Source organism: Corvus hawaiiensis, chromosome 1 (assembly GCF_020740725.1).
Source record: "Corvus hawaiiensis isolate bCorHaw1 chromosome 1, bCorHaw1.pri.cur, whole genome shotgun sequence".
Taxonomy (NCBI): Eukaryota; Metazoa; Chordata; class Aves; order Passeriformes; family Corvidae; genus Corvus; species Corvus hawaiiensis.
In genome coordinates, this window is record NC_063213.1 from 54,415,363 (window position 1) to 54,442,801 (window position 27,439).

The following is a 27,439-nucleotide window of genomic DNA, read 5'->3' on the forward strand; positions in this document are numbered from 1 at the left end:
AGAGATCAACAACACTGTTTGTTTTACTCCACTCCTCCCTCCACTAGCCTAAAACCAGATATATATACTTCTTACAGCAGAACTGGGTTATGCAGTTGTTTAGCATCTTTTGTAATTGCTTTCTCTCACCAATGCTGGCAACGCTTCAGGAGTTATTTTGGGAAGTAAAAGACATTGGGAACCTTTAACAGCCAAACTGATTACAGTATTTTTCGTATGTCCTTAAAACTAACATTTGTCTTTAAAATTTTATATGGAAAAAAAATTTGTGCTATAAAACGTGTAAGTGAAAGTTAGAAAAATATGAAACATAATACTACAGTACCACCAGAATTAACACTACACAAATCAAAGCATTTGGTGAGACCAGTGTTAAGTCTGAATCATATAGAAGTCATTTACACCCTCCTTGTATACAAAATATTCACCTATTTTAAAAAAAAGAAACTAAACAGGAAACCCTCTCTCATATTTATACAAGCTACTTTACGTAACAGCAGAAACTTCTGATTTTATCCAGGTAAGGCAAGAAAGTAAACTTGCTTTTTTTCTTTAGAAGATGTGTCCATGAGCAAGTGGCAAGTTTTATTTGACATGTCCAAGGGTTTGGCTTCTTTGGACTATTACCGGAACACCTTTGTCATAAACCACATAGCTTCAGATTCTGTTGACATTACTTTTATGCACTCAGAGATCTAACAGATATATTCCCTCTAAGAAAACCATGTGTTGTTACATTCAATCAGACACTTTTTCCACTGCCAGCTCTCCAAAACATGAGCACACACCATAAAAAATATCTACTAGTAAGGAATAAATACATTTCAAGAAAGAGGAAAGGTGTAGACTTGCACATTGGAGATTTATCCTATGATATCAGAAGGTTTTTCCCCCTTTTTCCCTTTTTTTTTTTTTTAGCACCTTAAAAAAATACATATAACATTCACAATTTCTCACCCATTCAGTAGCAGTACTAACCAAATACTGCTACTGGCATTGATGGTTTCCTAACAACTAAAAATCCCCAAATCTGCTTAGAAGAAAATATTATATTATTGAAAATTTCAGTCCTAAAAACACAAGGTATTGCTACAGAACAAAAACATTTACAGTATACTAGAAAGAAGGGGTAGAAAACATGATGATGGGAGAAAAAACAGATCATGCTGCTTTCATTCGGGTAGTAGTGATGTCAGTGCCTGCAGTGGTAGTTGCTCTGACCTGTAGAAGCTCAAAGCTGGAGTGCTTTCACAGAAATCTCCTTTATAAAAGGACCTCTAGCAAATCACTAAAATATCCACACAAAATGGCTTAGCAGAATAGCCAGATCAAGGAATCTATACTGAAAAAGGCTGAAGGGAGGTGGGGAGGGGACAGGTGTCTTAAGAGAGTAACATCTATCCATCAGAATCAGAAGCAGTCTCCAGAATGAGCACATTCGTGAAACAATCCAAGTCAGACTGCAGAGCCAAAGACAAACACATCTCCCGCACTGGTGAGAAAAACAACAGGATTAAACCTAGAGCCTAAGCTCATATTTTACAGCAGTGGGAAATGGCTTTGAAAAACTGACAAAAAAACTTAATCAAGCCACTTCCCCAAGACTTGCATACTGATAACAACTATAAATAGCTGGAGCAGCATTGTTTAACAAGCCACAGCAAAATGGTCCATGTCTGAAAATGGAACATTTAAATTTTTTTTTCAAGTCCTCCATTATTACTGCAGTAGCCCTCCAGTTCAGCAATCAATTTTCTATATACTATTATCACCATATAGACTACAAACACATTTTTAGTGTCCACACATCATGTACTAAAATGCTGAGAACAAGCAGGGAAACAAAGACAAAATACTGCCCCATGGCATGGAACTATATTCCAAACTGTGTAAAAACAGCTCTAGGTTTGGGGGGGGAAGGTGGGGGGGCAGATGAAGGGGAGCTTTGGCAACCTTTTTTCATTTGCAAGACTGAAGAAATAGAGTATCTTATTACTCTCGCCTGCTAGAAAATGGTGCCTGTACTTCGGTAAAATAAAGCTGTTGACGTGTGCAATTGTGGTCATTATTAGGGCGATCACGTTGTTTTCATTCATTCATTCAGGATTTGCTAGAGGATGTCAGCTTCTGCAGCAGCAGCTGGCTTGACCTGGAGGAGGGGGAAGGAATTCTTTGCAGTGCATACAGATTACAGGGTGCATTTCTCGACGGACCATTTATGATTTTATACACTGCACTCATTAAACCAAATCAAGCTCTGTGTGCTGCTGACGCGGTTCACCAGGAGGCAAGCTCAAACAAGTTTAATGACAGAAAAGTCATTCAGTACTAATTTATAGTCTGATTTATTAAGGCTAAAATAGCCCACAGATGAAGAAGACTGAAACCACTTTCCAAAATTAAAATTTCCCCTCCAACAAAAAATTCATACACATTAATGAAGTACTTCACAGCTTTGCAGTATTTTTCTTGCTTGCAGGTAACTGCACACATTCCTCCCTCTTCAATACACCTTAAGCGTAGCCTTTATACACTGCACCACTACAATGTTTTCCTCTGGGTTCCCATAATTAAATAATTTACTGCTCATCATCAGCACCACCACTACTCGTACGCACATATATTTTGGTTTTTCCTCATTTCCCATCAGCATTTTCCAAAGGTTTAAGAGGCAAAGAGGAAATCTACATTTAGTGCTCCATACAGTGGGAAAAATATGATCTTTAAAATTTTAAGTAGCGCTTGAATGAATCAAAACCACAGACGCTCAGTTCCATTTTCAAGCATGCAAAACGCTCTGCAGAAATGGGCTTTTTGAAAAATACATTATGAAGTATCTCTGTTCCGATTATAACACAATCAATTAGGTCATCTGCATAAGCAGATGCATAGGGCAAATTAACTCCATTTGTAACTGGCAGTGACATTTTGCTCATTTGTAAAATGCTGTCCCTGACCTAGGATGGTTCTGATGACAGATCTGCCCAAGTATCAAATACTACAGATAGCAAGGGTTTACTACACATAAAAACTAAAAAAGGGAGAAGGTAAGATTCCACTGCTACAACACATACTGGCAGAAATCACACGCAGTAAGACTTATGGAAGGGACAGAAAAAGCAAGGGGTATTTTTATGTTGTCCAGCTACAGCAGGACAACATAAAAAGTGCGTTTAGTCAGATTCATTCAACTGCTCAAGTGATGGGGGAAGGCAGAAAGGAGTGGGGGAGGTAAGATGGCCACTGCCACTTTAACACATTCAGTAATTCAACAGACAACCTGATGCAGGTTAAGTTGGACTTGCTGGGAATCAATTTCACGTTTTAAACTTTACAGGCCTATTTTGGTTATTTGGGTTGGTTTGTAGTGGGTTTTGTTTGCTTGAGTTTTTTACAGTCTCAAGCATTCACAAGAAGACTTGTTTTTAAGCACCTCAATACGGGAATTTCCTTGTTTTGGAACCTGTGCTTGAAAACACCTCATTTTTTATCCTATGATCTTATAAAAATGCAAGTCTTTTAAGAAATTGAGTTCTACAGAAAGGAAGAGCATTTGATGGTTGGTTTTAACACACACTTCAGAGCTGGGTTGTGACTCCCCAGATATAAATCTAACCCATTATCACCCCTACTAAATAGTTACAGCTGGAGACAGGGAAGCGAGTTAATTTTAGGCTCGCTTCCCTATTACACACCTCCGCTGCCAGAGCCCGAGCGCAGGGGTAGAAGCGGCAGGAGCACCGCCGTCGGAGCCCCCGACTGCTTCTCCCCCAGGGAGGGGGGCCGCCGGCGGCCCCAGGGCTCGCCCCCCTCCGCTCCTCCCGAGGCTGGCGCGGGTGGGGTCACTGGGGCATTTTTCCTGAGAAGGATTCTCACCTTGCCCAAGAAGGAGGATGACATTTCAGGGGTCGCCTCCCCCCATCCCGGGGGAGGGCGGCGGGATGAAGTGTTTTCCTCCCGCCTCCCGCTTCCTGGCAGAGCAAACCGGGGCACGCCACCTGCCCCGGGAATGGGGGGGTTTAAGGCTCACCCCCGCCCCCCGACCCGCTCCCTAAGGCTCCAGCGGGGCTCCTCCCGTCGGGACGGGAGTCCGCCAGTGTCCCACCCCCGCTGGCCCGGGGGGAAGGCAGGGCGCAGCCCGACAGCGGAAAGCAGAGCCCAGGGTGCCCGGAGGCTGGGCAGCCCCAGCCCGGCCAGCACCCCCGCGGGGCAGGGAAGCAGGACCGGCTTTCTCCCGGTGCTTTACCTCTGTACACTGGGGAGCTGGGGCTCCGTCTCTCAGGTGAGCTGCTCCTCCTGCTGCCGCCGCTCTCCGGCGAGCGCCGCTGCCTGCCCTTCACCCTGCCCGGCTCCGCTCCGCCGCCGCCCGCCGCCAGCGGCGGCGTCGCGCTGGGCGGCGGTGGGGGGCTGCCTCCGCCGCGACCCCCGCCGCCACCCCCCGGCCCCGTGTTGCTGCCCACCGAGGCGGAGGGGGACCGAGTCGGGCTGTGCTGGTTGCCCCGCAGGAGCTGATACGGAACGGTAGCTCGGATGGGCTGGAGCAGTCGGCTGGTCCCCGCCGCGCCTCCCCCGGCGCCGTTACCGGGGCCCCCGGCCGTGCCGGCGGTGGGGGACCCGGCGGCGCCGCGCCTCATCCTCTGCGGCGGGGGCTGGTGGTGGGACGGGGGGGTTTGCGAGGAGCTGGATGAGGACATGGCGGGGATGGGGAAAACCCCGCGGGTCACTCGCTCCGGCGGCTGCGGGGCACCCGAGCTCGGCCCCCAGCGCCCCGCATGCACCGGCCGCGGGGAGAGGAGAAGGAGGAGGGGAGGGAAGGAGGGAGGGGGCGGGGCGGGACAAGCGCTGCACGGCCCGAGGGAGTCTCCGCGCCGCCTGCCCAGCTGCCCCCGGCGCTTCCTATCGGCGACGGCGGCTGCTGCTTCCACGCCAGGCTCTGGCCATCGCTGCCCGCCCCAGCGTCGAGAGCACCGGGGGCGCTGCGGAGCCCAGCGGCCGCTCACATCGTACAGCGCTGCCGGCTCAGCGCGGTCGGCGGCAGCGCACGACGAGGGGACACGAAGCCGGAGGGGGAAGGATGGGGAGGGAGGGAGATGCTCGTAGCCAGCTCTTGCTCCAGCTCCTGCCCCCGCCGGCGCCCGGGAGGCGCTGCCAGCACCATCCGCTCCCCACGCCGCCCGCCCTCCGAATGGCACCGCGCAGCCCCGGCGCCCGGCCGCGACGGGCAGGGGCGGGGGGCGCACGAGCCCATTGGGCGCCACCGCGGCACCAGCGCGGGTTCCATTGGCCAGGGGCCCTGCCGTTCTTCGCTGCCAGCCAATGGGAGCGGCGGCGCGGCGGGGGCGTGGCCGGCGGCGGGGAGGCGGGCCGGGGAAGTGGGATGTGGCGGCGGCGGGAGGGGCGGGCACGGGCCCGGCTCCGGAGCTCCGGGATGCGGCGCCCGTAGGCGGAACGCGGGGAGTACAGCCCCGGGGAACGCTGGGTGAGGTGCAAAGATGTGCTGCTGAATTCAAAGTGGACTTTACAGGGATGCCGACTTAACGCTGGCTTAAGAGAGCCATTCATCTGGACCAAATCTTGCGCTATCCCTATTCCCAGAGGACTGTCTGCGTCTTCCCTCTTACTCCACTCCCATGCAGGAAAGGCTGAGAAACAGCCAGAATTTCCTGCAACAAAGTCTGTTCACGTCCATCAAACCTTGACAGTATTTTTACTTTCGTTAAAAAAATCAAGGTGTTCTTCAAATTCTAAGTAAGTGTGGTTTCATCATTTCCTATAAGTGTATATAGAACATTATTTTTTTTTTCCTGATGTACATCCAAAAGCACCTCTCAGAAAATGACAAGAGGAAAATAAAAAGTTTTACAGTGATATTTTTTAAAAGTGCTTTTGCTCTAGGAAAAAGAGATCCCATTAGATGAATTGATAACCTGAGACAATGAGAAACAAAATGAAGATTAGGATGAGTAGCTTAATAGCTAAGAAAATAAATGGCTGTAAGATCAGAAAGACAAGTTGAGCTGAGTCCATCGGGAAAACAGTGCTTATTTTGGATCTGATGCAAATAGGATGGTAATGGAGGAGAAGGGAAAATGCAGGGAGTCTTGCTGTGTGGAGGAAGTCAGCTCAGTGATGGCCTTTCAGATTCAGACATTAGGAGAACAAAAAGGATATGGAATATAGATAGAAGTACAATATTTAACAAGATATACTCTCCTATATTAGATGCTGCCTTCCAATCAGTAATCAATTAAAAGTGCGACAGAATGGACTATATCCCTTGTATCCTTTTTGATTATATAACAAACACTCATTTTTGTCTTGCACATTTCAGATTACTACACTTACTCTATACTTCCAACGCTGTCCATAGCTATCCTTATCACTTGGTAGCACAGGAATCAGTTGATAGTCCCAATGAGAAACTGTATTCTCCGGAAATGCTTCTATTCACGGGCTGTTAGTGAGACTTTGTTTGCACTAGCACCATGTGACGCAGTCACCGTGGTTATGTTACAGAAAGGGTTGGAATAATACACCGCACACCCGTGTGAACATGTGCTCAGTCAACAAAGCCACTCCTATAAATTCATTTTAAGAAAAATCAGCAACCATGTATTTTTCCATTATTCCGGTCTTTTTGTTTTCTGCTAGCATGAGCCAAATTTGTTTGTACAACTGGGCTGTAGAGACTTTTTCCCCCAAGGATTTTGCACTGTGCTTAATCACAGCTATGAAGTCCATCTAGTTTATTTTTTTCTGCTTTGCTGCACTGGGCTCAAAATGACTGGAAAGCATTCACCTGTAGTAGCCATCTGCCCACAGTAATATCAGTAGAGTTTTAAACAGTAAGCACATTTTCCTATATATGTAACTTTGTCAGATAGCATTGCTGACACAGTAGTGTCTTACAGACCAAAAATCATCTGGTGTCAGCTGAGAAAGAAAGTACACCTTTGACTGAGACAGTAGCTGATACATTCCGGCTATTGCCAATGCTCAGGGTTACGTCAGACTAAAATAAGGATGAACTAATATAACTCTTGAATTTGTCTGTTTAGATACTATTTTACAATGGCTAAATTTTACAATTTCCATGTTCTTGCACATCAAACAAGCAAGGTATTCAGATAGGAAGAATAGATGCATAAAGACAAGGTAAATGTCTGACAAAGAAAATCCCACAAGCCCCAAAATAAGAGCCCACACACACCCCAAACCACAGGGCATGTCAGTGTAAAATATCAGTAGCAAGTCTTCCTTTCCAAACAAGCTGAGGACCATGCCACAGCCTTACCGTCCAAACTGAACCACCACTTCACTTGCCTTCACCACAACCAGAGAAGGAAAGATCCACTGGGACTGTTTCCAGCCAAACTGTTACCAGGCACATCAACAGCTGTACTGGGGAGACTTCGCTCCCCAAAAGTTATTTCCATCCTAATTCTTTCTAAACTAGAGTTAGCATACATAGTACAACACCATGCCACATCCCTAGGAAACAGTGATTTCAGAAGAGATGAAGAAGGAATTCTTCTGTATTTTAAAGTGGGATACCAACTGTTGAATTTTTCAGTGTTTTTCATCTAGGTTTCAGAGTACTTCCCTCAGGGAGTACCATTGCTCTGTAATATTAACAAGATATTACAGGGAAAGTGAAGTAAAAACTGAGCTCTTATCAGAATCTTAATATCTTTCAGAAACCCATGTTTGCCTGAAATACCCTTTTCAGCTTTTCAAAAGCCACGTAAAAGGCATTTCGTGCTTCTCTTTTCCACTTTAAGGAACTACCTTGTCAGCTGGCATGTGCTTAAGGGAGTTTATACTGGAGGTAACAGGTATTTCTGAATCTTCAATCCTTCTGGGAGACAAGGACATCCTTAACACAGCTTTTGGGAGAGGCATCCTGAGAGCAGTGGACATTACACATCACAGCAAGAGCATGACAGCAAGGGAGTGAACTCAAGGAGTGGGGCAGTGACAGGCAAAGTTACATCTCTCTTACTATTATCAATTGATAATGGGTTCATCTCTCAAGGTCAGAAACAGATTTACGTGAGCCATGGAAACTGAGACGTTTTAAGCAGTAACTAGACACTGTGCAATCCTAATCCTTATTTTGTTCCTACTTGAAGGTTTTAGAGAGGGCAAACTCTTCAAATCTGGACATACCTTTTGTTTCTAGGCTCTTACCAGGTTGTAAGGCCATCAATACTCTGCTCCCAGTGTATCTACCTGCTTGTTTCATTCTTGTTATGTCTCTCTTATCTCCCGCTGTCTATGTTTTTTCTTGGCTGCCCTTTGCCCATTCCACTTAGAATCAAGTCCTTTGTGACTGTCTCTGAGGTATTCACACAGCATCTAACACAAAATAATAATGGGTGCATTTATCTTCATGTATGTTCAGGTCCATTCCCTGTGTTTCACTTATGTGTAATGAATATAATGAATATACAGTTAGGAATATTACATTTGGGAAGGGAGAAATAACAAGAAGTACTTACATCACAGTAATATTCTGAAAGAGATGATGACCAGAAAGCATTATATGTGGCTGAAGACTAGAACGACCCCTAATGACCCAAACTGCAGCTCTCAAATTACAAAACTGAAACTAAAACAGGCTTGCCTCGGTGGACTTGGAGCATCCCTAGGCAGGAATGGGAACATCCCCTGTAGTAAGGGCCTCCACGTGAAATGCAACTGCTATCTGGAGCTGAGCAGCTCTGCTGAAGCAGCAGTGGCCCATTTTCCTAGAAAATATTTGTCTCAAACTGTGGAGGTGTTGGTTTAGTTTTCGGCCTGTTTGCCTTTAAACAAAGTTCTAGCTAGAGTATGATGGTAATGGCAAAAAAATATATATGGAATTATTTTTACTACAAGGTTTTTTGACAGACAGATACTGCCTTCATCAACCACACTCCATCTTCTCACAGCTCCCAAATGTTCAGTGGTACAGATATGATTTCCTCAGATCAGCCAAGCACTCTCTATCCCCAAGCCTCTCGGGACTCACCTTGCATTCGAGCCCTTGAATTCTCCAGGGCTGCTGATACATCATTATCCCCACTGCTGGCTTTGTTGACACTCACCAGGGAAGAGAATTCCAACTCATGATCACTTTCAAGTCTCTACATGCTCAAGTTGTCTTCCAATAACAAAAGGAAACCCACTACTGAGGACTTACCTTAACATTGCTGATCATCCAATTTAGGGTCAGGCATGTAGTCAGGAGTTAGATTTCCTTTTCTCATGTCTTTGTTTTCCTAGATATGGGGAAAATGCATTAAGTAAAGGGCTGTTAGACCTATGGTCCAACAGTATTTACACTAGGTCAAACTCAGTATTTATGAATACTCACAAACTGGAAAATTTCAGAATCAAGTTTACAGCTGAATTTCAGCCAGAAGGTATTATAGTACTTTCTTTTTAGTCAAATGCTATTGTTAACTTTATTTCATTCAGTGTAAAGGATTGTCACTAGGAGTGAGGACTGCATAATGAACAAGCCAGTAAACTACAGAGTAAGAGCCAGCTGTAAGATTTCCCCTTAAGAAAACTGAATACCATTTTGGATAATTGTCTTTTTTTTCCTATCTGTCAGAAGCCTTTTTGTGATACTGAATAACTCACTTAAACCAGAACCTGCCCATTAACATTACCTTTGTTATAACAAAGTCTTATCTCATCTGGAATCAGACCTACTGCTACATTCTCTTCTCTTCTTCAGGAAAATAGGCCAACCACTTGGGACTTTTGAATTATGTATTCCTTAGGCATCTGCTTTTACATAAAGGCAAACATTCAACACACAGCTAAAATCACCAAACCTTCCTTCCAGCTCCACTTTCAGCCTGAAGTTCTTCTTTCTATTCATTGGTACAGGTAATTCCATTCAACACTTTCCTTTAGCTAGCAAGTTAACCATGTCAGACAGTATCCCATCGGAAGCTGGGTTTTCTCCAGGCAGCAGTCCTGCCCTACATTACTATTCTGAGTTTGGTTACTTGACTCAACCACCATCTCCATCTCCCTTCCCTAGTTCGTCATCTGGAAAAAAGTCTGATTTGCACAGTTGGGACTAAGCCCAAGTTCTTTCAAAAGAGAAGCTGAGGGATTTTGCAGGTTTATTTTCCCTTTTTTCCACTTTAGGCATTCGTTAGGAGGACACTTTTGGACAAGTATGTGTGGTTGCTATTCTCCAAAGTGAAGCTGATTGAAACATGGTAAAATGGTTGGTATTCTGATAACCTGCCATGTCAAATGTAATGGGCACTTCTAGTGGTTCTTTACTATAATTTATCTTGCCAGTCTCTTATCTAAAATATATAATTAATAATAGCAAAACAATGCAACACATCATGTTAACATAATGAAAATAATTATTCCTTAAAATAGTTTCATGCTCATCATAGAATTATCTGTGAGGAAAAAAAATGTTTGCAGAGTGCTTAGGTACTGTATATTATGTACAGCAATCGTATCTTTAATGGAAAAGGTAGAAACAGTAAGCAAATAGCAGTAGCAATTTGAATATAATGATATTGTTATATCTATTACCAATCACACCAATATAATAAAAGAAAGGAGAAGCACCATTTCATATGAGCAGTTACCTTGCTATTAGGAAAGCACAAATGTACTGTATAGTACTTAGATTTATATGACATTTAACTTTTTAAATGAGCAGCATCCCCTTAACGAGGTAGATTTGAAGCCATTATGATCCATTAAAAGAGTAATAAGTGTCTGATAGTAGAGTCCCTGACATCTTTCTATTAAGATTTCTTGATTTGGTCTGTATCTGGTTTTGTGTTGGTTTTTTTTGAGCTGCATTAAGCATGAATGCTCTTACCACACCAGTGCCCTAACTGTCAGATTTGTGCTCGTGTTAATAAGGGTACATTTTGACAATACTGATTTAAAAGGCAAATCTGAGGGTTAGGGAACTTCAACCTTCATTTCAGAGAGTCCTTTCCTGGGTTGCTTCTACCCCTCCAGTTATCCTACTTCGCTGTTTCTGACAAATAAAGCCTTGTTCACCATGACCTTTCTTTCTAGGTACAACAAACAGCACTAAACTTTATTTGGAACTTATCATCACTCTTCCTTTACCAGCCAAATGGGATGCTGTTGAGTGACATGGTGGACTCCACAACTACTACTGGGAGGTAAACACTCCATCTCTGAATCTTCGAAGCAGGAGAATATTCTCTTTTTAAATAGATTTTGCAGCCTGGTAAGAATAATAACAATAAAATGCATTAGAGAGCCACATTTAATGAATTTTAGGGTATGCTACTCTATAAGCAGAGTATTCTTAGAATGTTCCATTCTGTGCATACAACAGGTTGTGGGGCCAGAGCAGAGTCCCAGCACTGAGTCAAAAAGCTGGAAATTATTATTATTTCCAGGTAAGTAATATATTTGCCTGTAGAAACAAATATTTATTTGTAAATGTGGTTTGTTGGTGTGACAGCTACAAAACAGGCTTTAAGAGTTTGCCTAATGCTAATTTACATACAATAAAAGTGCATTTACATAACGGTAAGGAACAAACCTGTAAAAACAAGGAAGTGTGCAGTTAGCTTAAAAGTGTTCTATTGAGGTATTTAAGTGAAATACATGATGCATTTCTGTTTTAACTGCATGTTTCCTTGGATTTCTGAGTCCATGTCAAAGCTTTAATAGCATGTTAAAGAAAGTTTGGGGATGTGAATTTCCTTTGTCTCTTTTACATCCCAAACTAAAACAGAATGCAAAACTTCAGCATCATTAAAAGAGAAAAAAAAGAAAGGGAGCTGCTAGTAGGTCTCAGCAGCTGGAATAATCTCCCACAGGGAGAGGTGGAAACCTTATTCCATGAGTCATTTAATACCAAATAAACAAAGCACTGGAGAATAAATTGTAAGGCATGATTTTTTTTGTTGTTCATTGACACAGGGAGGGCTACTTGACTTAATGGAGCTTTTCCTTTCTTCAAATTCTTTGATAATAGAAAGCGTGGACAATGTTACAGATATAGTTTATTTCTCATTGTCATTTTGGTTCTTACTGTCATTGTAATAGAGTAAAGTCATGAGTAACTTTATCCCCTGCACACTATAAAGTATACAAGATCAAGCCCTCAAGAGCTGCTGAAATTCAGGATCCTCTTAGGTAGTGGCCATCACTGACATAGTTGCGTAGTGGCTTAATTACAGTTCCATAAAAGGTTTTGCACACCCAACTATCACAGGTCCTGCTATTAAATGCTGTGCTTTAGTGACAAAGCTCTGAGGAAGGCAGCTGAGTAAGCTGTGTATGCTGGCATGGCATGCTTTTGGTCTCCAGTGGAATCCAGTGGAATCCAGGACTGATAGAAGGCAACAAATAACCCCCTTGCATCGCACAGAGCCTGTCTGTAATCAAACATAATTATGGAATCACTACCAGTCAGAGCTGTTATAGTCTTGCCTGTAATCAAGAACAGCATTATTGCAACATTTATTACTCTCAAAAGTAATCTGAGATTTATGGGGCCTTGGAAAGAAAAGCATTGTTTGGGAAATCTATCTATAAGCATTATTTGGCCATAAAGACAGTTCTTTCTCTGAGAGATCAGAGCAGTTCCAATGAAGCACATCTTTTGGATAATTTCTTCATATTCTTTTTAGTCCTAAATGACAAAAAGCACACACATTACTTGAAGAAATTCAAACTTGTACTTGCCAGCCAAGTAGATGTAGACATGCATTATTTCCCTGATGCTCAAGATATAATGTAACCACTACCGGTGGAAATAGAGCATTCCAATAAACAGTGGGAATCAGTGTCATCATGCAGAAACTGAACTCTGATGTAATTGCTCAGTTTTTATAAGCCCATGATGAAAGGTCTCAAGGGGAAGACCTTCCTCTATAGTACCGAGTTATGGCTTTGGCTCTACCAATACACAGTGTATCTCTGTTACATGAGAGGGAGTGTTAAACAGAAGATGTGTCTGGAAAAACAATGATGTGTGACATTGTAAGAAGTCTAGAGAAAGGGAATAAGAAGTGCAGCTGATCATGCAAAGGTAGAAGAAGAGGTATCTCTTAATTTTGAAAAGAAAAGGAAAAAAGAACATCTTTTTTGGTGACTTCTTAGCTCACAAGGGGACAGAAGAAAGCTGTGTATTCAGAAGTGGATGTGGGTGGGAAAGCAATGGGGGAAAAAAAAGCTCATTACCTTAAAAATGTTACCTCAAAAGGTGTGGAAACCCATTAACAAAATCACCTCAAAGCTCCCCAAGGAAACAGCGTTTTCTTCTCCAAGTTACATAGGTGATCTGTAGAGTTGATCTGGAGGGCACAGGAGCTGATGCAGACTACTCCCTCTACCAAGCCTCTGAGGTTAGGAGAGTCAGCTCCTCTGTTTGTGAGTATGGTGACAGTTCTGCCAAATACTCTTCAGATATAGCAACTTTATCAGCGAGAAGGATCTGGGCTGCCCTGCAAAGATAATCCTCCCAGTGGTGTGTCGGGCTCAAAGAAGGGTGTGATTTATCATTCCAGAGGAGTGTAATGTGAACCTGTGCCTCCCATTCAGCCAAGTGATGGCTAGATCAAGGAGGCTTCTGCTCTTTGCTCACTCTTTCTTTTGTTTCTTCTCCTTCTTTCCTTTTTTTCTTCCAGCAAACAACTTATCTTCATATTACCTTCTTTTATTATGTACATTTAAGATGTCCAAAGAGTGAACCAATGTCCCAAGGCACAGTGGTCCTTAGAATTGGATCTCCTTCGAGACCATCAGCAGAGTACTAGGTGGATGAGAGTTTCTCACCTTGGGATGCTTGGAAATTTGCTGGCTCTGATTAGCACTTTACAAAGATAGGGTCTCTCTGCAAACAGCCTAGTGGAGTCTTTCACTGTACTTTCAGCTCTGCTAAGCATGGTATTTCAAGATTTTGCTACCAGCTCTGGCCTGCGGCACACAAAGCTCTAGGCCCAATGTAAGGGTGACTCACACCTTTGATTGAACAAGTCTTAGGAATGGATGTTGTCTGTTCTGTCACTTCAAGAAAGAAGGTCTTCATGCAGTGGCATCAGGTGTCTGACCTCCCAGGTCTCCTGAACTCATGTGTGTCCATTTGTTGTTGGTTTTTCTTTTTTTCCACAGGAAGGACAAGCGCATCAAACAGCAGATGGGAGAATGGCCATCTTCTAACCATATTGAGTGGTGCTTATTCATGGGTCATAATCCAGAAACAAATTATTTGTGTTTGTCTGGGTTCTTGTTCTGGTCTTGCAGCAATGATCGAGTTCAGCCTGGAATTTAATACACAAAAAAATACAGAAAAGTAAGGCTGACAAAACTCAGGATTAAACAAATAACTACTGCATGACAACAGCGAGTTTGATCTTTAAAACAGAAAATTTTCTGTACCAAAGTGCCTTTCCTCACTGCAGTCTGCATAAAGGAAGGAGCAGAGGCAGCTGCAGCCACCTCAGCTTCAGAGATGGGGCTCCCAGTAGTCAGTCTGCAAGAAAACACCTGGCTGGCCTTAACGAACATTATTTTCTAGAATGTTCCCAGAGCTCTGCTGGCAGGGACATATACCTGCCTTCTAAGGGAGAACATAAAGAGGCAGTTCTCAAACAGCACATGGTTTGACTTATAAAAGCTTTCCTTAAGGGCAGAATTAATTATATATCATAAAGATCTGTTACATATTCTGTTTATACAATTATAAAGCATTATGGTTAATTAGTTGTGGTACAGACTCCCAAAGCAGAATCTGGTTAGAGAATAAACAAAACACTCAGTCAGCTGCAACGGTGGTTAACAACTTGCACTTTCATATCACCTTTCACACTTATCTCTCTTGAAGTGATTTATAAGTTATGCAATCCAGTGGGCTTGAGCTTTGTGTATTTGGTATTTTATTTGTTTATATAAAATTAGAATATGTTGATCAGAAATGGTCTGAGATTCTCACACCTTTAAGAAATTAAATTCAAAATATTTGTTAACCAACTTTATTTCATCTATTTTCTTACCTATTAGTTACTTGTGATCCTATTATGTCTGGCATTGTATATACACAGAAAATAAATACGTCTTCATCCCCTTTTTCTGTCCTTATACAGACAGTTCTGACTGGCATCAGTGAGAATCCCTATCTACATCACTATCCTAAAAACAGGGGTGAGATCCTGATTGTGAAAAGATATTGATAGAAGTGTGCAATACTGCAAAGATTTTGTTTTCAAACTACATTTTTACAGTATTTCAATGCTATGAAATGAGTTGACAATATTAATGTATCAAACCATCTGACATCTTTGAACTTAATTACTTTTTTGCCATCATATAATTTAGCACTGAGTCTTGTTGTTGTGCATATGCTGCTACGGGTGTCTGGGCAGAGTAAGGGCTTTTTGAAATCTCATCAGCGTCATGTGAGTAGAGCTAAAAAAAACTAAGTTAGTATTATTTGTCATATCATGGGATATTGTACTGGTTGCTGTGCATGCCCGCAAAGCACTTCTTAACGCAAAAAACTTGCAGTACTTATAAGAAAAACTGAAGAAAAAATACCCACAAGATGGGAGCAAGAGAGGAAGAGTATGTATTTAGTATAGTTCAGATATTTATACTGTGAAACGTACCATACAGTATTTTTAAAAATCTACAAATAAATTAAAACAAGCACTCCTCACTGAAAATGCCACAGCCTGATATCAATTCTGTTTCCTGAATGCATCATGAAAGTAGGGGCATTTGAGATAGCCTTGAAGGAAGGCTTCATAGTCTTTTTTAAAAGTCCATTTTGGGCATAGTTGTCTAGGTGAAAGCCTGATCAAGATAGATAGATAGATAGATAGATAGATATGAAAGAACTTCTGAGAGACAAAAATGTAAGGGCAACTGAAAATGGCATTGTCAGCTTGGAACAACAAACTGCACAGTGAGATACGAGATAAGATTATACATGAGTGCCCAGTGGATGCTCCTAACTTCTGTTCAAAATGGCACTGAAGAGGAATGCCAGGAAAGGATACAGAGAGAGGCTGATAAAATAAGAGAGAGAATTCAGGAAGCTTATCTTGACTTCAGTGTTTTAGGCTCAAGGGGAAATCAGGTATGGATAATGAAAAGTGGAGAAGCTGCATTCTAGATATGACAGTTGCATTGATGAAATTGCAAGAAATCACCTAGAAAAACACACAAGTAGAATAAAGGTAAAAAATGAGCCTGGTAAGGAATGTGTTGAAATTTAGGATGGAGGTCTCCCACAGCTGAAAGAAAGGTTAAGGAATTGGCGTGATTTGAAAAAGAAAACAAGAAAAGGAAAAAAAAAACCTTTCTATCTTTTCGACAGTGAATCAAGAGAGGACAATATTTCTGAGTCACAGTATGATCATTAACATCACAGGCTGTGGAGGTGGAAGGAGTCCTGAGATTTGGCCACATCACTAATAATGACCTCAAAAGAGCTGAGTAGGGTGTACACAGCTGAAATTTAAGACAACTTGGGAAAAGGTGAAGCTGGCAGAAAGCCATCTGAGGTCATAGTTTCAGGCAATGAATTATTTTATTTTAAAACTTATAGACAGGAGGAAAACTCAGCAGAAATATGAGAGCAAAATTAGGTGAAATGTAGGATTTTAAAAAATGTAGATGAGACAGATATCATTCCATGTGTACTGGGATTTTTGTGAAGAGTAATGACAAAAAAGAACAAGAAAAAAAACCCTACAAATAGAAAATTACAGGATTACTGGTAAAGGAGGAGGTGTAAAATGAAAATCTGATAGGAATTGCCAGGAAAAGGGATTGGGAGTGAGAGAAGAAAGTGGGAGAGTGAATGAAAGGAGAAAGAACGTGGATTTGTTAATTAGATCTTCTCTTGAAAAAGAAAGAACTGATAACATGGATAAGAAGAGGCAGAAGTGTGTGAAGCTGATTTCAGAATAGCATTATTTAAATTAAATGTTTGTATTTATAAATTAAACCTATTTTTAGGGTTTAAACATGGAGAAGCTATTACATAATTTGAATCAATATGACAGATATGTAAAAATTTATTATGTAATTTGAATCAATGTGACAGATACGTAAAAATTTCAAAACTCTTTCCAGTCTCGTGTTTGAAGTGTAAAATAATACTAAGATCCTTGGGCAGTGACAAAAAGTTTAAATATTATCTTGAATTTGTGTGGGAACTGATTATTTTTCAAGCAACTTTCAGAGATCCAGTTTTTGTCTTCTGCCACTCAGGAAATATGTGTCTGTGTACATGAAAACAAGATGACATTTTCAAAATTGCTCCCTAGTAGATAGTAATAATTGAGTTTACACAAAGAGATTTTGAAAATAAAATCACAAGTCCTATTCTGTGTTTTATGCAAGTGGAAGTCCACTTTTGCTGTCCGTGTTTTGCCAGGTCCCAGGCATTTCCCCCTTCCCTCAATAGCCCTGTGGATGAACAGCCCATAACTGCTGTGTAAATGTCATTATCTGCTTTCATTCTTACATTACTATAAATTAAGCTTCTTGCTGCCTAATTTTAGCAGTGACACGATCAAACACATGGAGTAGGGAAGATTTAGAAGCTCACCTTGTCCATCCAATAGTCCAAAAATCTGGAACATATCATATATCATATCATATGGAGGTTTAAGTTCCCAGATAAAACAGCCTTCCTTCTTTCAAGCAGCAAGCTTTCCAAGGAAGAGTTCTCATTAACACATTCCCCTCAAACAGTTCATTACATTTAAATTTCTGTATTTTGTTGCTATTTGCCATGTATACAAGCTAGCTATGCTAAATAACACTAAAATCCCACTTTATTATATGCAAATAAAGAATTTTAATAGGCATTGGTCTCATAGAAAAACTTAAGAACTTAAATAGCTGTACAGGAGGGGCTATGCCACTATGTAAAAATAACCATGACGTTTATGAGGGCAAAGATCCCACTGGCTGAGCTTTTGCAGTAGAAAAGTATTTAGAAACAGTAATACATACACAGGTGGGATTGCTTTGGTCCTTTGGTGCAGGCATTGGATTTGATGCGTGGAATGGACATTGCTGTGACATCTGAGCACCACATTAATACACACCTCTCACTTTTAAATGTTTACAATAGGCAGGTAGGCTTTTAGTATTTAGGCTTTGAGTGTGCCCGTAGTCCAACACCATCTTTCTGAGGATGTCTTAGTGTTTGGAAACTCTCTGCTTTGCCCAGAGCTAGCACAGCCCTTGGCAGCCCAGCTCTATCCCTCAGCTTGCGTGGGCTCTTGGAGCCTCTGGCATGCAGCTTGGCAGCCACAGGAGTAAAAATAACTTTGCTTCCCTCCCACCACCTTTTTACCCCAGTGCAGAGGGAAGGAAAGGATATTTAGTGCTGAAACTAGAGAGAGTGCAGGTAATAATAGCTTTTTAGGAATAAATTATGAAGACACACATATTTCAGGCAGTTCCAACCTGCCCCTAAATTACAGCCTGTAGTGCATCACTCCCCTACACACTTGGTAGAAAAGTACTGGGCTGAGCCTACATATAAACTAAAATTTAACACGTTCAAAAGTAGCAGAAATTAAAAGTACAGAAAAAGCTGTTATAAGACATTTGGGTTTATCTTGAAACCACCATTTTCTTTTAAGTGTGTAGCATACTCACAAGCACACAGCAGCAGCTCCAAAAAACATCATCCTCCAACATTCCAGTGTTTATGGGTGTGCCTTAATTAAAAGTATTCTGTAGAACAAGGAAACCTGAATCTTTAGGAGAAAAACATTGATTATATAAGGACACTATTTTTAATTCATATAGATTCAGTAGAGAAAAGGAGTTGCTTATTCTTTTACATGAACAGACTTTTAAGATAAACAAAGAAGTTTGTTGATGTGCCAAATTCTGTTATGTATCAGCAGTTTGGAAAGAGAAACCTTGATTTCAATCTACTGCTATCCTATAAATAATAATGGTACATCAAAAGTCTGGTGTAGTCCATGGCATATTTGAGAAACAAACTTCTACAAGAAATTAATTGGATGATGAGAGTCAGAATTATGAGTTAAGTTTTGTATCCACATATCTTATTTTCCTCCTGAGTTACTGAGCGTGTGACATCCATAGAGAAAATGTGTACCTATTTGCACCAATAAAACTATGTCTATGGATTTTCTATGAGATGCTTTTTCATGTTTTCCTAAATCAATCCTAAATGGTTCAAACTATGTATGATTTCTCAAGAAGATGTCTGGTTATAGTGGTACTGGTTATAGTATGTTTACTCTGGAAAGACAAGAAGTCCCATCTAAGGCAATTCTGCCCTTTTCAAGTGTTTATTTTTGAGTTTACTTACTGCTGATAGTACATACTCTATAGTTGTCCTGTTGCCTTTTTTTTTTTTTTTTTTTTTTCTGAACAGATATTTCCTGTCTCTCAGCCAATATATTGAGATTATCTTGCACTCCTTGTGCAGGACAAATAGTGCTCTACAGACAGTGGATTTGCATGGATTATCAGTGGGAACACAGTGTTTGCTGTATCTTAAAGTAAGTCATCTCTCTCTTCATTGGTCATTTTACAATCACATCTAGAAGATCAGAGAGAGCTTTATCACGGTCCCTTCCTTGCCTTGGAAAAAATCCTTCAGAGGTCCACCCACCTGGCCTCACTCCTATACTACCTGTCCTGGAACAATGTTTCAGTCTTGAAATAAAACACTTTGCATGAAATTATTTGCCTAAAACATACATGACATTTGTGGGTTGACACACGTGGATCCACAGCTGCAAGATAAGGTTAGACCTCACTCCATAGAAACCATTAAGGTTGATTTCAAAGGAGTGTTGCAAGAGGCAAAAGTTTGCTTTTCTAATGTAGGAAAATCAGAATAAAATTCATCTTTGCAATGGGGCATACTCCATAAATACTTGTTAATATTGAGATGGCCTTTTTCTAATTACTTTCTTGATGAAGCTGTGTCCCCTTTTCACAATTAAGTGTCTCTCAAGTAAGTCAGATAGATCATAAGTACAGAACCTACACATTGTAAGTGAAAAAATTATCTATGACACTACCTGAATAACACAGTGGAACTGAAGGATTAACCTGCTCCATGGTTTTTGGGAAATATATCCCTGACATGAAATTCAAGCACATCATGAGCCCTTTGCACAGCACATGAGCACAGCATAGCTGTGGTCCAGCTCACAGGGAGCAAGTGCTTCTTTCTCCCCGCTGGAGGATGTGGCTCCCCCTCACCAACCAAAGAACAGTCTGGGCTGGCACATAAGGACACACCACCATTTCTGGAAAGAGTAGAGAGCCAGAAAGGCTTGCTCCAAGCAGCACAGCTCACCCAGCTGATGCAGCACCAATCTGCCACCTTTTGCAATGGAAATTAGTCCAAAAATTCTTCTTAGCTCTCTGGTAGCAGTTTTTACCCTGATAAGAGCAGCTGCATGTCACCTGTTATCAAGAGAGTGGTTGCTGGCCAGGAGACATGTGTTACTTCTTTATGGTTTTAAGTTTTAATTTTCACCTGCAGTGGAGAGATAAAACGACTTCCAGTTTAGCTTGACAATCCTGCCTGCACAGGTGTGCTGTAAGAATACCACTGTGGTGTTCAGCTGGGTGAATGTTTTAGATGACTACAGTAATTATCGAAAGTACTGGGTTTAGTTTCTCCCCACTTTAATCTGAATCAGATTTGCCAAATAGTTTCAGCTAGCTTTTTTACCTAGATAAATAAAGCTGGAGGAGGAAATGAAAAGGCTTGTGCCTCATTTGATGCAATACCTGGCACTTGAATGATGCAGAACTTGGGAACTGTATGGCCAAGACCTTCTTCTTAATGAGATTATTTGAATTGAACTTTTAAATTTCCTACCTAAACTAGTCCTTTAATTACCATGTTATATTCCTTTCTGGGGTGAGGTTCCCATTCCCTCCTCCTGATACTGGTGTATTTTGTGCATGCAACATCAGGGTGGAGCAGCATCTCCAAGGGTAGGGCACAGGAAAGGGGAGGAGGAGGTCAAGGTCATCACGTGTCCAGCTGCACGCTCCTCTGCCCTCCTTGGACAGGGAAGGGAGGCAAGAGCCAGTGCCTCTCCTTCTGTGCCACCTTTCTTTCCAACCCTTTGATCCTTTGGCAGTGGGAAAAAAATTACGAGGAACAGAAGTAAGGAGTTTGTGTCTTACAAGGATGGGCTCTGACTAACCTAATATTTATTGTTCATTTTATATAGAGGGAGGATGGAAGAGTTGTAGCAGGAAGGACTGAGGGAGGTTCAACTCCAAATATCCTGGCTCCTGAGGTTGAAAGATTCCTCCAAATTTAACCTAGTTTCTTGCATCTTAGTGAGTGAAGCAGCATAACCATGCAGGTGTTCAACAGGGGGAACCCCCAACTCTAAATTTCTGTGAACTGAGTGTTTTGATTCCTTTTGTTCTAGTTACTTCTGAATAAAACAAGAAATTTCCTGTCAAAAGAAACAGCTTATTCGAATTGGGACTTCTGCAGTTTTTCTTTTCCTCATGAAAAAATGAAAAAGTATTTTGGGTCAGTCTAAACAAAGTTAATTTATTTTTTCAGTTTGGCTACTGATAGAAAAAAAAAAATGCCCCCAGTTCTAGTTCCACTGTTATCACTCATCATTTTCTATAAATATAGCAATTAATTTGCACTCTAGAGTTAATACAGAAAAAACCCTAGGATTCAAAAGTACACCTAGATGATTTCTCTGTGTTAGTACCAGCTCTGTCAGTCAAGTTAGCTCATCTGTAATGTCCTTGTAACCTACAATTTCTAAATTCCCATCCAGCTACACCTAAGCCACTCCTTTGTTTCCAGTACCATTAGATGGGATTAACTGAAGAAGAAATTAAGCCTCCAAAGTTAATTAAAACATTGTTGATGATGACCAGGAAGGCATACTTTGCAGCTGTAGGTGGAGAGATGTAGGTGCTCAACACGGGGCAGTTGTGCCCTGGCTTTTAAGCTCCTGATCTATGAAAGAAAAATGCCTCTGGTTTCTTGTGGCAGTGTGAGCTAAACAGACAGTGAAGTGTAGCTGCTTCAGCTTCCCCTGGAGGCTTCCATCCTCTCTTTCCTCTGGAGGCTCCATCTTCTCAGTCTGGTGCTGTTACATCTTTAATAAGATCAATAATCTTTCTCGACTTTAGCAGCTTCATGAATTCTGATTAAGCTCCAGGACAGTGGCTGTGTATCAAGAATAATAGGCAAGAAGACGACTTTAGTGTCTCAGTCCATGAAGCCTGATAGTTTCTTCTTTAGGCAAACTGTTACTGATTTGATTTTGGGTTTTCTCAGCGTGGCCTCTGTAAATAAAGTGCTAGCACACAGTACACTCACTGCTCAACTCCTCTTCCCTGCAGACCAATTCTTTTTGTGGAAGACTTACGTTAATTGTTCCGTGACTGCTAATGTCTTTAATTAAGGCTCACGTGGTTAAGTCTTCGGTGAGAAAATTAGACGTGCTTACAAGAATTAATATAGTAAGAAATCACAAAGGTACAATCAGGAACAAAAAATTGGAATGGTCTGTAGCACTGCCTTTCAACAAAGCACCGGTGTGTGAGATTCTGCACGTCATTAAAATTCAATTAAGTATTTTGGGAAAAAAGCCTGGCACTGACAGGATACGTCATCTGACCACAGGAAGCTGTGCTGACAAAAATTCATAAAGTGGAAATTGGAAACCCATACTCTGAAGCTTTCCTGTATTAACAGTTTAATGTCCAACTATGTAATATATAATTTATGAGAATTCTCTAATGTGAACTAGCCTTGCATATTTTGCAGTTTATTATTCTTATTTAGGAAGGAGTGAAGACAAAACTAGTCTTTCTGATTTCTGGAGACATTTTTTATAATTTTTAATATATATATCTCATGGTAATTTCCAAAGACCTGACTTTGCAAACCCCAATTTTCAGTTCTCACTAGTGGGTCATTTGAGCACGAATCTTGGCCACTGTTTTCCTTTTGAAGATGGAATTTTTCAGGTAATTAGACATTCAGGGCAGGGAATGATGCAATTATGTAGAAACATAGAATTATATTGCTGCTTCACTGTTTTTCATGGAAGTGTCATTTAACTGCAGTTCTGGAATGACTCCTATTGTCAACTTTTGAGATTTCCTGTAGTCAAAAACATCCACAAATTCTCTTTCCATATGTCGAATTATTTGTTTTCTATAGTCTTGTATGTACTTCATGTTCCAAAAGTGGATCTTTATTGTTTATGGTCCTTCTGTGGCTACAGTAGTACCTAAGCATCTTGGTTTAACAACTTTATGGCTCTTGTGCATTTAAATGCTTTCATTTTTGCTACTTTTTCTGAGATGCATTATGTGGAAGAACATTCATTGCAAATCCCATTTTTGCTTTTTAATATCTACTCCTACTTGTAAGTATCCACTCCACTAGGAGCCTTAGAGATACAACACATGCCAAAAATACCATATTTGGGAGTAAACTTACAATGGAAAAAGAATAAAAAAAATCATTAACATGCTTTATTTGGGAAGGAATCTTAAAAGTGCCTTTTATGAAATAGACAGAGAGGAGAGTGGCCAGAGAGTATTAAAATATTGACTAGGCTAACAGGCAGTACCTTACTGTTTGAAAATATGCAGGAATGCAAGGAGAAGGAGCAGTCAGTGACCCCGCTGGTAGCTGCCACGGAAAAGGTGGCCATGTCCTTCAGAGCAGTTACCTCTGCAGTTAGATTGGAAAGCAGATATCCACAGCCTTGGGGAATAGCTCGTAGCAGGATAAATATTCCACAAAGATGGAACTAGGAGAAACTGAATCCAGAAATAGGGAAACTAAAAGTAAACAGAAAAGAACCTGATAAGGAAAAGTGAAAGAATAATCAGCATGTGGAGACTAAGAGAGATTTTCTTTTTTTGAAGTTATTTCAATCAAGAGCCAAAAACTTCCTCCACTAATTTCTATTTGCATTTTAAAGTAGTTAGACAGCTTGGACTCAAGGTATCTAGAAGAGGACTAACCTGCTTCTGGTCAGTTCAAAGGTGACATAGAAGGGTATTGAAAACATGTTTGTTAAAAAAGTAAACTTCACCAAAGTTTGCTTTAAAGTTTCCCACACTGTTGCTCCAAGAACTGTCTGAGATTACTGTAACTGAAAAATAGAGGTAGTTGTGTGGGAAAGCTCAATTTTAGGGTACTTAGCATTATATCTATAGGTATTTTTATGCTTTATTTTTTTAACAATAATAATAACACTCCTGTTGGTTGTCTGGGTCTTTCATACAGCAAGAAGAAAAAAATGTTTAAAAACTTAACTGTACAAGGCTGAGTACTTACCACTACTTTAAAGTGGCATTATAAGAGAGTGACTCTCAAGCTGGTGGAATTCTCACCGATCCCAGTATGACAAGTGGAAAATTCCAGAAAGGTCTATAACAACACCATGGACAAAGATCAGCACCTAAATCTGACCAGCACACCACTAACTTCAGTGCACTCTTACTTGCAAGAACTTGGTTTATGGTGTTTGAGCACATTGCTTTTTATTCACCAGCTCCATGTGTAAAGACAAAACAGCTTTGTCACTTATGCCAAGGTGTAAAATAAAGGAAATTTCCTTCTTTGTGTTTTGTAATAATTCCCACATTTCCAGCCTACTCTGGCTCATGCTGCTTTACACATGCAACGAGGTTTAATTACGTAGAAGCCAAGATGGAACTGGAGGAGCCCAGTAACCATGGAGATTAGAGATCAATAATATAATACTATTTGTTTATAAATTATCCATAGCCCAAATATCCTTTTGTAAAAGGGAATTAGGCAAGTAAGATCCAGGCAGCATGCTCAGTTTATTATTATTTTCTAAAATCAAATGTGATTATACTTTCTGTGTGACCACCTTCCCATTAATAACGTTATTTTCAAATTGTTCCATCCAGTATGGATTAGGGGAGATGACTGTTCACAGGAGAAATATAAAGCTTCTCAACATAGAAGCCATATAAATATGGGGGTCATATAAAGCTGCATATATCAATAAAGGAGTCCATGGAGTTACATCTGAAGGCTGTATAGTGAAAAGTGCTTCTTCTTTGGACCAAAACCCTTAGCAGGCACTACCAGGCTGTGTTACATCTCATGGTATGATTAGGAAAAAGTTATGAAAGCATGTATATCATACACAAAACACAATTCACATTCCTAATTCTTTTTTTCAGTTAAAAAATCGCCATCACAAAGCTCACAAATGGTGCCAGGCGTAATTAGAAAGTTATCTCAGACAGTGATGGTGAAGAACCTGGAGGAGGTTTTAAAACTTTATAGTTGCTTTTCCTTTTGGATAGCTAAGACATTTTCCAACTAAATATTGTTTCTCTTCCTCCTGCTTTTAAAGAAGCAACTAATCAGCTTTACTGAGAATATTTTCCACTGGAAAGTCAATAACATCAAAATTTAAACTCTTTACGTGCTTTACTATTCTGGTGACTTTCAACTTGTAAGGAAAAGAGTAGTTTGTAATTAAAAATAGCTTTAAATTTTAAAATAGCTTTTTTTTTTAAAGTTTGTTTTCAAAATTAATATTAAATGTGGAAAAGACATTTTACATTATTTTATAGTTTTAAGTAATATAAACCCAGAAGTGACCTGTTCTATGTTTCACTCCATGTTGAGTTCATTTCCTTTCAACTCGGAATAGTAATTTTTAAAAAATCATCCAAAAAATACAACATCTATCACCACAACATTTACATGTATAAAAGGCAAAGTATGGAGAAATAAGAGCAATTTCAGAATAATTTATTATAGTGTTTCATTATATCCAGAGAACAAATTAATGTAGGAAACTAGATAGTATTCTTGAATAAAAGTATTGTTACCTGATCTGAATTGAGAAGCTAAGAGGATAACTGATTTTATGACAAATCCCACCTTTGTAGTAATTACATAATTATTCTGTAATTGCCATAATAAATCCCTGGTTTATGATTTCACAAGAACAACTTCAGCATCTCCTGAGCTCGAGTCTGAGCTTGCTGAGCTCCTGCAGTGAAGTCCTATTTAGACATAAGCGATGCGTACATGTCAGCATTTCAGCTCAGGACCTTGTCTCCAGAAAACTCCAACTTACCATGTTTCCATTTCAATCACAACGTCCTCTCAGAGCCTGCAAGCTAGTTTCCCTTTGGGTGAAACTAAATCAGAATATGTGATGTGGAATCCAGAGGACATTCAGCCCGTAGGGCAAGAGCAACAGCAGTCTAAACTAGAAATGTGTGTAAGAGTGGGTGTTAAGCCTTCAGCCTTGGGTTTTTTTACTCTACAGATCCACTCTCTTTGGGCAGCATTACGTGCTGTAATATGGACACGGGTAGTGAGAAGCATCACTACTCCAAATAATAACAAGGTGGTGTACCCTGAGTGCCATCTTAAACTGATCTCTATTTAAGAGGATGGATAGGGCTCAGAATTTTCTGAAAACCTCCCATCCTCCATGGATGCAACCCTCCTGTATGAATTTCAAAGCCAGCTATTCCATTACTCGCTGCTCCCACTGCATCCTTGCTCAGCAGGTTAAGAAACTGCCATTACACCATGCCCACCCTTACAAGCTCCCCTAGTGAGCAGCAGATTGATCTGAAGTTTGCTCTGCTGCCTGTCCAAGTGCCCACAGGCACTGGTCCCAGTGGGATGTGAACATTTGCCGAGCACGTCCGGCCCAGGAGCGACACTTCCACCACGTGCAGAGATTGCTCTGCTCTGCCTGAGGCACTGAGGGAGCTGCAGGGTTGCTGTGGTGAGCCCAAGCGTGTAGAACTCGTTTGCCCATGCCATCAGGCTTACTTCATCCTTCACTCCGAGCAACACCTGGAAACATTTGTTTTCTAATGGTATTTGGCTATGAACGGACTGTACTCAAATGATATTTCTTGGGTTGTTTTCCTTAAAACCTTCAGTTTGTTATAACCAGTTATAACCAGTTATATAAAGGCTGAATACATATCCTTCTGTTTAAACAGAGGAGGAAGGTGAGGATTTAACCCTGAGGTTCAAGAGCCCCTCATTAAAAGCCATCAGACTGCCACTGAGTGTGAACTTTGGGAATGGCTGCTCTGGGATGCAGAAAGCTGTGTCCTAAGGGCCTGGACCTCTGATGGTTCAGGTGGGGATTCGACAAAATGCAGAACAACTCCTCCTGTACCTGCACACACTTCTTCCAAATGAAGGCAAAGTAGGAGAAAAAACAGCAGATGCCATGGCCTCGTCTTGATGTGCACCCAGGAGACAATTTGGGTGTGTGTCTCAGGAAAGAAGTAAGTCTTTCTGATCCCTGAATGAGATGCATAATTACTAGCAATTGTGAGGTAGGAGTCTGTGTCCATGAGAAGCACAGTTCAGATCCAGCAGGAGCTTGGAAATGGGACACAGCCACAGGAGCAAAAC

General features: G+C 41.0%; 1 protein-coding gene and 1 long non-coding RNA gene across 7 annotated transcripts in view; one reads left to right on the forward strand and one right to left on the reverse strand.

Annotated features, from left to right (window-relative positions):
- Nucleotides 1–5,200, reverse strand: part of GLCCI1 (glucocorticoid induced 1) — a 54,428-nt gene extending 49,228 nt beyond the window's left edge. For all 6 annotated transcript variants that reach the window (XR_007203874.1, XM_048304859.1, XM_048304850.1 and 3 more), the window contains exon 1: nt 4,247–5,200. Coding sequence is in view for 5 of the 6 variants with exons in the window: in XM_048304859.1 (XP_048160816.1) it covers nt 4,247–4,694 (448 nt within the window). In the remaining variant the exon portion in view is untranslated. The remainder of the gene's footprint in view (nt 1–4,246) is intronic.
- A 4,548-nt stretch (nt 5,201–9,748) lies between these two features.
- On the forward strand, nt 9,749–24,634 carry LOC125326551. The gene is made up of 3 exons (XR_007203884.1): nt 9,749–11,168; nt 19,400–19,526; nt 24,284–24,634. It is a non-coding gene; the product is annotated as an uncharacterized LOC125326551 (long non-coding RNA).
- The last annotated feature ends 2,805 nt before the right edge of the window (nt 24,635–27,439 follow it).